The sequence below is a fragment of the Nicotiana tabacum genome, chromosome 19, assembly GCF_000715075.1.
Source record: "Nicotiana tabacum cultivar K326 chromosome 19, ASM71507v2, whole genome shotgun sequence".
Taxonomy (NCBI): Eukaryota; Viridiplantae; Streptophyta; class Magnoliopsida; order Solanales; family Solanaceae; genus Nicotiana; species Nicotiana tabacum.
The window spans coordinates 74,955,440-74,966,807 of record NC_134098.1 but is presented as its reverse complement, the minus strand read 5'-3'; the positions used below and the strand labels follow the sequence as shown (position 1 = coordinate 74,966,807).

Here is an 11,368-nt window from a genome sequence, read left to right as displayed (position 1 = left end):
ACGACGGCGCGAGGCTTGCTTTCTTCTTAGCTCTTTAAGAGCTACAAGAAGAGCAATTATATATATACTCACCAAAAATCTTTTCCTCTTCCAATATGTGATAATGTCTCATTGTCAAGAGGGGAAAACTTAAAATTTTACTCAAAAATTTTATTTTCCCTCCATTTCCCATTCACCCTCATTTAAAGATTATTTCATCTTAAATAACAAAAACCTCAACAAGATTCACTGCTAAAGCTGAAGGTTGTCCAAGCTGCTTCTCAAATTAGGCACTGGACGACCACACTTCCTAACTAAACTGGCTCGTTACCCAATTCCAAAGATCGACTTCCGTACTATGGAACTTGAACAAGATTGAGTTACATGCCTTCTGTCAAAACTAAATTTTACTCTTTTGGCTTTGCCTGAATTATATTTCTTCTTGCTACTTCAGTCAGCTGTTAATGACTTTTCAGACAAACCACCCAGTCCCCCTCCGCCCCTGTTTCCCAAACTGCCATTTCCCAAACTGCCATTTCCTGAATACAAATTGAGATGAAGTTTATTTATGAATATGTTGCACATGCCACTTACCTTTATAGACTTCGGGACTACTGTTTTCTGAAACTTATAGAGCTAGTGGTAATTGTTTTGCGTAAACAGTAAAAGGAAAAAGTAACTCGCTCCTGAATGGTTTAGATGAAATCAGTTAAAATCGAAGAAGAAATCTGTTGATAAATGAATTTCAATTTGTTGACTATTAGATCTTGCTCTATAATCTGGTTATAATCACTGATGCAGCCCATTTTCGGCTCCTACGAGCAGAATATGGAGGTAGTTATGGCAGAATGGACCAATTTGGTCTACACAATAAAACGATAAATGGAATTGCCATGAACAACTTATTAGTAGATTAGCAGATCACCTCGGAATGGCATATACATTTCATATAGGGGTTCCACACAAGCTATAATAGTTACACCCATTTCATTAGGAATTGATGATCTTTTAACGGTACCTTTTAAGATATGGATATTTCAAGATGCTGAAGAAGAAAGTTTGATTTTTGAAAAAACACTATCATTATGAAAATTTACACGTGGCATAAAAATTACCGTCAAGAAAAAAAAATTCTCTTGGTTGTGCCTGCACCCATACCTCCTTTATCATTGAGTGGTTATTTAGGGGCTTTAGGTGATAATTAGACTTTTTCTCTCTCGAAAATGAAGCTTATTCCCCATCGTCTCACTTGCCGACCTTGCCCTCAGTTATTTTGAAGTCATATGTAATATTTAGAATTTGTCTTGATTTGGTACCACTCTCGTCGATTAAGAAAAAACCTTTGAACCAAAGATCCATAATAATGCATCACAACTATGGATTCCAATTATTCTATTTTTTCCTTTAATCGAATATGATCTACTACTTTTTGCATTCTCTTTCTAACTAGCAAAAGAGATATTTCTAACCTCTTAGTAACTAATGATTGGGCAAGAATTACATATACCAAAGATGGTCCATAACCTCTATTCAAGTAGTTTATACCCGAAGACTATTTGATCGACTCTACTCCTGCTAGGGCATTCACATATTAAGATGATACTACTCTTGCTACGACATTCGCATATTTAGATGATACTATTGTACTATCAAGAGGATTGACCGCCAAATGTATTTATCCAAAAGTAGATCATTTAGATTCAACGTTATCAAGTTTTATATAAGATAAGTTGAATGAAGAAGTTTTAATTAATTAATAAAATTTTCTTTTTTATTGTTTGTCTATCACTAAGTATATTTTATTTAAAAAAGAAAATTCTTAATATTCCGGAATGGAGAATTACTAATATTCTACACTATCATAGGTTTAATACTCCCCGTAAATGCAATAATACTATTAAGTCGTGCACTTCATATTTTTGTTTCTGCAATCCACTAAAGCTTGTACTCTGAAAGCCCATGAAGATTTTGTTAACAAGGAGATCCTACCACCCAACTTTTTCCATTCTTGACTTCCATACTCTTTCGTGAGACCCTCCAGCTTGTAATCAGTATGCGAACGCCAACTATAGCAGTATGTTGAGTCACTACTCTTTTCACTTTTCTTCATCGACTATATCTTCCACCCTACCATACTCTACTCTTCGATTATGTTGAGCCAACTATAGTTTACACCCTACCATACTCTACTTCGAAAGAAAATAAAAATAGTTAAAAGTTGCAGGGAGCTGCCAATGTAGAGCCTATCCCAATGTTGGCAACTCACAGATTAAGATAACTCCTGTCAATGATTATCTGCAGCTGATTTTTCTATATGGGTGTGAAAGTTGCCCAAGCTAATTCCAGCAAAGGACACGCCCGAAAGGCAAGTTGCCATGAATTGGCTAGATAAGATTAAAATGTCCACTCAATCAATGGGTAACCAAGACAATGATCACATGATGCTTTATGGCTCATCTCAAATAAAGTATGATGCCCTGCACACTATATTCTCAGCAATCAAACTGCATCCAACTATCTTGGTGTGTTGGATCTTACAATAAAACCGTTGTTTATGTCAAATGGTGTTGATTAACCGTGTTACTAAGTTAGAGATGAAGTGCTGCCAACTTTAAAGATGTTGGACAGAACACTACATGCTACACCTGCCAAGTGAGCGAGCACACGGTGATTTCCTTAGAAAAGAATTCCAGGAAGATTCTTGCGTACAATATAAATTGAAGGACCAACTATGTACAGGATTACAGAACATATACCACAACAGGAGAAATTCAGAGACCATCCTTCAAGCTAAGCTTTATGTTTTGGACTTTAATTGATAGTTGTTGCTTATGGTCCTCTATATCCTTCAAAACTGAATAAAGGTTTGCACGATAAATTTCACATTTCCGATTGGCACAATCCAGTTGATAAGAAAGTTCTTGGATCTTCGCATCCATATCATCCTACAACAATATGCATATAATTTATCAGTCAAATAACCTAAGATCATAGAAAATGTCAAACCTCCAGTCAACCTTATCAGTTAGAAAAACAGTTTCACCACAATTTTTTAAAAACTTTTATTATACATAGGGGGAAGGGGAAGGGAAAATGTCGGAGGAGATTACAAGGTAGGGAATCAAACTCCCACCAACAAGATGGAACTTCAGGTAGCCAACCAACTAACCGGGCTACCATGATTCCCCAGTTAACCAAATTCAACACCTATAACTGGGGAGAGTGCAAGGTTTTGATTCAGCATTCTTCAACCAAAATAGAACAATCAATAGATGTCACTGCTAAATTAGAGATATGAAGAAAGATCTCTTAATATACCAAATAGAATATACAAAACCATGTTTCTAATCCAATAACTTATGACCTTTCTATTGTTGTGGAACCCAATCATCTAACTTCTTCACCTCGTTTAAGGTTCTCTTAAAGTGTTTAGGAAACTTGGAGCTGCCAACTTTTTCCCCCAAATAAGTTTAGAACCAGCAATTGCATGTTTAGAATTTTCCCTAATAATAAATGTGATATGAAAGAATATGCAAACACAGATTTTGATTCATGCTAACCACGAACCTATATCAAGCAAGAGCATTATTCTTTAAATATTCACAAGTTATGAATAACAGGTCAAGTTGTGAATGCGGAGATATGGATTGAAAGATTAAATACACTGATTTCTTGTGCAGCTTCATTTAATATAGATTGAATCCTAGTTCCTCCATAAAAACACTTTTGGCAACTTTTTTCTTTTCTAGATGTTAAACAATTAACCTTCTAGAAATTAGAAAGTCTCTGTCCCATTTTACTCCTTTAACAAAATTATGACCATATTTATGTAAGTAAAAAGATCTCGCGAAGAACTATCAAAGTGATGTAAGGATACCAATTTTATTAGACTATGCGAAAAGGCAAAAGAGGCATACGATTTGCAGTAGAAAGAGCAAAAAAGGTCTGAGGTCCTTTTATGTTCGGAAAAAGTTGGACGTAGAAATTATATGTTAGCTTGTGCTTCATGTGGTGAGGGGACAATATTACTCACTTGCGACGCTATGAATTAACCTCACTCGTTGGCGTTGTGTAGAAGTTGCCCATGATTGAACAGTAGATGCCTGGCGAGGGCATGCTGAGTCAGAAGATTGGAAGGAATAGAGAGGAAAGACATAAAGCCCAGGTTTCATGGACTGTTTGGAAGGAAGCAGCAGAAGGGTTTTCAGAAGGCAACTGGTTTCTATAGGTGCGATATTTTTCTGTGGGACTTCCTACATTTTGAACACACCTGGTATACAGGGTTTAAACCTCTTCCTACATATATTTTAAGCCAAAAAATTGATTGACTTGTCAAAAAAGGTGCAGTTGTTGTCCCGTCATGATTAGTTTTTCGGGACTGAATAATAGAAATATCCTAGATTGGGGCCTAGTTTCTAAATTATCATTCAATCTAAATCTCCATAGCCTCTGACTCTCTCTTTGTCCACCATGACAGCAGCTAACAGTAGTGGTTTTTTCTCACTTTCCAACCTTGTCCCCCTTCTACATGCCCGTTCCTTCTGTATTTATTCCTTATTTATGACATCTATGTGTTGATTTCAATTTTAAACCAATGAATAAAGCATATGAAGCCAAGTTTCTCCACTGGCCTCTGATACGAGTGTGTGGTAACTGTAAAAGTATTCAGTATGGGATGCCCAGTTTTTTGCTAATCTAAGTGTATTCGAGAAATCCTTATAAATACCTATATTAATGCAACACCTGTTAGAGTTCTGCACCAAATACTATTAAGCTTCATAATCTTCTGGTCCCTCACGTAACTAGATTCTAGGCCTACAACCTTTCTTCTCATGTTATCCCTTGAACGAAATCTTTTCCACTATATTGCAGGGAAATCTCAACTAAATAAAAGATAGTCAGTATCTTAAATCTAGGGACGAAGTGGAGGTATAGTTACCCAACTTAATCCACTTATGTTTGTTCTTAACCTGGTCTTGCTTTTATATGATCTCCTGAAAGTGGTCGTGCTTTAGCTCTTCATTGAAAAGAATTAGTACACACAGTAGGGATCAGTAGATAAGTCAACACAACATAAGACGGGCAATTTTTGGAATTTCTAGAATTTCTGTAAAGCAAAACGTTTTCTCCATAACCATCAGATAGCTTAGTTAACTGGCAGTATCATAGCCACAACGAAAAGATGAAAGAAGACCAAACCAATTACGATTAAAAACACATGTAGACATGATTTACAACACGTGTGACTTATAATTACTACCTCTCAGAAATCTATTTTATATTTAACTTATGACCTAGATATCGGAACTGTACCTTCAAATGAAATGAATTCCACATATCAAAAGGGGAAAAGAGAAGAAGGGAATTCCACATATCAAAAAGGAAGACTATATATGGAAGTTGGTCACAGTATATGGAGACCAATAAATTTTCAACAAAGCGAATAAGATATTTATTTAGGTGCAGTTTGATACATAAAATTAAGGTCTGCATAAATTATAAAACCTAATCCTGCATTTGGTGCAAGGCCAGATTAGATAAGCCGAATAAAAAAAAGTTCTTTTGGTTAAGTTATACCTCGAAATAATTTATCCATATTATTTTTTCAAGAGGAGGGCCACGATACTTATTCCGGATATAACCCATGATCCATCACGCTAGTTATGTGAAAGCACCATTTTGCCCCCAATATACATAAGCTCTAAGATGTATCGTCCATTGTCATCATCCTGGCATCTCTTCTCCAATTCCCCTTCCCATCACACAAACCCCCTCTACTTCCCATCATCCCCTTCATCTTGGAGCTTGATGTCCCCCACGCCCCCCTCCACGAAACTTCCTTCTTTCCTTTCATCCTGTATTTCTTTTTTTTTCATAACCGTGGTGTCCGGGCCAGCTTGCGCGCACCTCGACTAATTCCACGGGATACCTGACACCTCCCACCAGCAACAGGTACCAGGTAATTCTATCCACCAAGGCTTGAATAGATGGGAAGAAATCACCTAGTATTTGCCTCCGCTGGGATTTGAATCTGATACCTCATGGTTCTCACCCACTTCATTGACCATTAGGCCACACCCTTGGGTGCCTTTTCATCTTGTATTTCTTCTTTTTCATTTCACCACGCATTTTCAAGTAGTGACTTTCCTTGATTTTCTCCGCCTCTCAACACTGAGAAACTCTACCTTCTGCAGTTCCTTTGATTTTCCGTCTCCTTTCCCCATTCAATCTTTCTCCTCCTCCAGACCTTCTCTTTCTCTGGATTTTTTTCTGGGATTCCTTTTTTTTTTCACATCATTTTCCCTCTACCCTAGTGTCCATCTTTCGGGGTAACTTGTAGTAACCGAATGAAAGGGCTTTTTAGTCTATTAGTGATATTAAATGAAGAATAGAAAAATTTGCTAAGTAAGCATCAATGCTAATAAGTTATTCAGAAACGCTGAAATGATAGTGCGCTGAAAGTCCAGTCAAGTAAACCCTTTTAACCCAGATAAAATAAAGTAAGAGGGCCTGAAGAACAAGTGAAAAATTGGTGATCATATTCTGTCAAAACAAACAACACACAGCAAATAGGCCTCGGTGTCAACAAGCTTCGCTGCACCATCTGGATCAGTTTCTTTACAAGTAAGAGACAACTTTATCTTTTCTTTCTTTCAATTCTTTTTTTTTTTTTTGGGAGAAGGTAAGGCAGTTTTATAGATAAAATAGCACTAAGAATGTAGTGTTAAAATGTTGAGGTTAAGCCCAAAAAAGTATTCAGCGAAAAAATATCCCATCGAATCTTGTAAGGAACAAACATCTCTAGAAAACAAAGCTATACAATTAGATTTTTCCTTCTGAATAAAGTTAAAGCATCTTCTATTTCTTTCGGTCCAAACAACTTTATCATATTACCTCATTAAAGTTTTTTAATAATTAAGAAAAAGAGCACATAGAAAATGGATGAGAAATGCAACCAAAAAGAGAACCATGTGACAGGTAAGTTAGACAAAAATTAAGAAATGACCAACCTCAGAGAGTGGACATGCAAGACTTCTCTGTTCATCTTCAATGTTGTAATTTGCATGGACCCCATTTCTAGTAAAGTGTTCTCTACAATGCCCATTTACTAAAGAGATCCTCCCATCATGCTTTGCTGCTAGGGCAACTTTGTTTAAAGCCACTTCTAGAGCCGCCATTGCCACAGCGTACGAGTCAACAGACTCTGCTCCTTCCTCCACAAATTTAAATGCTTCATGTCTCAGTATGTTATATCGAACAGTATGTGATTCCAAATAATAATTGATTACATCAGAAACACGATCTTCCAATGCAACGCTGCTCTTTGCGCTCCGGCTCCATCGTTTGAGGATGTAATGAAAAGGAAGAGTCAGAACATTAGTCACTCTGAACACTGCTAAAATGTGTCGGCAAAGAAGACCAGAGAACTGGAACATCTGGCAGCTACAAGTAGCTTTCATTTCCAAAACATTAAATCTTACATAGTAAGCTCTGTGGTCGTCCCCAAATTTTGCAACTTGATAAGTGGTAACTAGCCCATCGTCCTCAACTTTGTTGGCCATGAAAGTTAGAGTGCCAACCAACTCCTCCTGAAATCTCATAAATAACTTTCTTGTATAGACCTCGGATGCTTGTTTCTCCATTGGAGATGGGGTCTTCAAAACTGGGAACGTATTCATTGTATCGTAATCAGCTTTGACTTCTTTCTCTGTACGGCTCTCCGCCGCTTTTTCATACAATTTGAAGAACTGATTTAGACTAGTCGACGCATTCACATAACCATCAAAATATGAGTTCATGCTATCGCTACATTGAGTTATGGACATTTCTGCAAAAAATGCATCACGGAGATATACAGGCACCCACTGTCTGCGATCTAAATAAATCGCTTGAAGCCAGTCGTGATCCCTGAGCTCGTACTTGTCAACAAGAGACAGCCAGCAGGATTCAAATTCCTCAGTAGACTCTGTCAAATTAACACACTTGTGGAAGTCTGCTTCAAAATTTGGGTGCTCAAGGAAGACATGTGACAATTTTTCCTGGCATTTCTTGAAGATGTGCCATTTGCAGAAACGGTGACGGGTCTCAGGGAAAACCTGCATGAGGGCAGACCGAATTACAGCATCATGGTCTGTTGTCATTGACAAAGGTGGTTGACCAGTCATAGCTGCAAACCATGTCTTAAAAAGCCATATAAATGAGGCTTCCGATTCATTTATTAGGAAAGCACAGCCAAACAGAACAGGTTGTCCGTGATGATTTACTCCAGTAAAGGGTGCAAAGGGTAACCGGTACCTATTTGACCTATAAGTTGTGTCAAATGTAACAGTATCACCAAAATAGCTATAATTTGATCTTGCCTTAGAGTCGGCCCAGAAGACATTCCCTGTGCACTGATCCTCATCACCCTGAACTGCATAGAAGAATCCAGGGTTCTGGGAATGCATTTGTTTCAGGTAATCTAAGAGGAGTTGTATGTCTCCTTCTAGACTCCTCTGGCGATTGTTGCGCATGTAGTTACGACAATCTACCTCTGTGAAACCAACTTTGCTAATACCACCATACTCTTTAATGAGGGCAGACATGATCCTGCGGGGACCCATGCCAGCAGCCTGCAAGGTATCAATTAGGGTCTTGGCAGGACCAGAGATTTGACGATGGGAGCGGAGACAGTGGACCTGATCAGGGGGGACCAGCTCGTGATTGTGCTCCTTGACAAAGCTAGAGACAACCCACTTACCAGAGTCCTGTATCTTGACAGAGAGGGCGGCCTTGCAGCCAACCCGAGTGATAGTACGTGGTCGCTTAATTTCTCTATCCTTGGTCCGCTTCTCGTTCAAATTTCGGAATCCTTCTTTGGCACAGACAAAAGACCTCTGTATGATGGCTCCATCCTTCCTGGAGCGGCGGGAGGAGCTGACACGGGTGCTGAAGCCAACACGGCGTGCATATGAGTTGTAAAACGCCTTGGCAGCCTCCTCAGATTCAAATTCCATGCCCTCATAAGGTTCAAGATCGAGGTCCCCTTGGGGAGAGTAACTTCGGACTGCTGCAAAGCAGCTGGCTACATTCTCCTCGTCAAGAACATCATCTCCATCCCCATCTTCACTCCCACCCCCACCTCCTAAGCCTATATCAAACTCGATCACCTCATTCTCCATGTTCCTTCGGATGAAGTGAGGGAGACGCAAGGGCGGCTCTAGGGTAAGGCAACTGAAGACCTTGCCCTAGGCCCCAAAATAATTAAGGCCCCAAAAATAAGAGCACTACTATATTATTATACAACATATATTCCATAATTTATATTTATATAATTATTAATAAAAGATTTCAAATTTTAATAATTTTTAATATTTGGTAGACGTAAGATTGAGTGAGTTAATTGGATAAATTTTTCTCACTAAATTAAATGGAGTAATATATTTACCTTCACATCAATTTTATTTTTCTTCCTTTATGTATAGTCTTTTTTCATGGTTCTCACGATTTTACTTTCTAATCTCAACTCAAATTCTCTAAATTAACTATTCTTTTTTGTCACATTTGATTGATCCACACACCAGAAAGCAAGTTCTTTTGTGTCTCATCTTTTTTAAATAAGAAATCCCCGAGATAAATGTCGCAAGTTTCAAAACACGATGGATAATGGGCTCACCCTTTACCATTTTTGCTTAAGGGAAGAATTCGATACCATATGACATGCACCTAACTGATACGTCATGAGTTGCGCTCCCACCACTATATCAAAGTCATTTAGGTTTTTTTATGTCTCAATATAATATGGATTTCGTAAAAGACGTTTCACGGTCTTTTTAATATATTTTGGTTTTAGGCCACAAGTTTTGTTGAGCCGCCCCTCATTGACGATCAACAATTATTTACAGACTACCGCCCCATCATGAACGTATTGTTCAACTAGCTTCATTTACATTTGGTAACTGAATGACACACTTGCAGCCTTTAATGTTCTTGTCATTATTGTCTTATCTTAAGTGAGACTCTATAAATTTGATTGAGAATATCAGGCATGGACAAGTAGCTCTAGTAAGAGACTACTAAAGCCTTGATTTAAGTCCCCCACAATTTTTAATAATGAGTTTTATAATTTTATCAAATTAGACAATATTAATGTTTGTAGAAAAAAATAAAAAAGTACAAAAAAATTGTAAAAAAGAAGAAGAAAGAAACGTGTCTACTCTTTAACAATAAAAATATTTTTAAAACTTTGAATTAAACTACTTAAATCTTCATATTAATAAATACTTTTTTACAACAATATCAAAGGTAACATATTGCAAATACATGTCTATCATCTCATTAAATTAAATTATCATTTTCTCATATAAATAATAATAATATTACTATGTGAAGTTAAAGATTTTATGTCATTTAAGAATAGATACTATAAACAACAAGTATGAAAAAAATGGCAAGATTAATTTTTTTGCATATATGTGTGTATACGCACTAATAAAAAAAGTATAAGGCCTCTTATTAAAATTTGACTTTAGGCCACTAATTTTATGGAGCCGCCCTTGGGGATATGAGAAGCATGCTTTCACGTTCCACCTTTTATTTAAGTTTAATATCCTTACATATTTATTTGTAGAATTGTCACGGCCCGAAATTCCCACCTTCGGACCGTGATGACGCCTAACATTTCACTTGCTAGGCAAGCCAACGTTAGAATAATATTATCCATTTTTAAAATAATTTTAAATTATTAATAATCAAAGAAACAAATGCGGAAGTAAAGATTGAAATATAGTGAATAATCCATAAATACAACGGTGTCTAAATATCATCCCATAATTGGTGTCACAATTCACGAGCATTCTAAAATAATAAAAATAAAGGTCTGAATAAAATAAAGTTGTCTGAAAATACACACACAACTAAAGTAAAATAGACGGGGACTTCAGAACTGCGGACGCCATGCAGTTATACCTCAAGCCTCCTTCGAATAGCTGAAATCCGAGCAAGTCTATGGCACGCCACTAGGACCAACTCCGAAATCTGCACAAGAAGTACAGAGTGTAGTATCAGTACAACCGACCCCATGTACTAGTAAGTGCTGAGCCTAACCTCGACGAAGTAGTGACGAGGCTAAGGCGGTTCACTTGCATTAACCTGTACGCAATATTAATAACGACCACAAATAGTAGAAATAAATCAAGTAACTTATTTATAATAGTTGAAGCCAACCCAGCAGTCATAATCCATTATTATTTCAACCAATTCTGTTGCAGTGTGCAACCCGTTCTCACAATACATTCACATTCAATTCTGTTGCAGCGTGCAACCCGCTCTCCCAATATTTTCCTTTTAATCAAGTCTATCATATATTTATTTCAATCAAGTATATATATATAGACTTTAAATAAGTCTA

The 11,368-nt window shown here is 37.2% G+C and overlaps 1 protein-coding gene across 1 annotated transcript; it reads right to left on the bottom strand.

The window, feature by feature from the left end:
- Positions 1–2,632: 2,632 nt before the first annotated feature.
- LOC107776498 (protein FAR1-RELATED SEQUENCE 5) lies at positions 2,633–9,260 on the bottom strand. The gene is made up of 2 exons (XM_016596399.2): positions 6,990–9,260; positions 2,633–2,924 (listed from the first exon to the last, which is right to left on the bottom strand). The coding sequence occupies exons 1-2, from the start codon at positions 9,138–9,140 to the stop codon at positions 2,751–2,753; spliced, it is 2,325 nt and encodes a 774-aa protein (XP_016451885.2). The 5' UTR covers positions 9,141–9,260; the 3' UTR covers positions 2,633–2,750.
- Between the last annotated feature and the right edge of the window lie 2,108 nt (positions 9,261–11,368).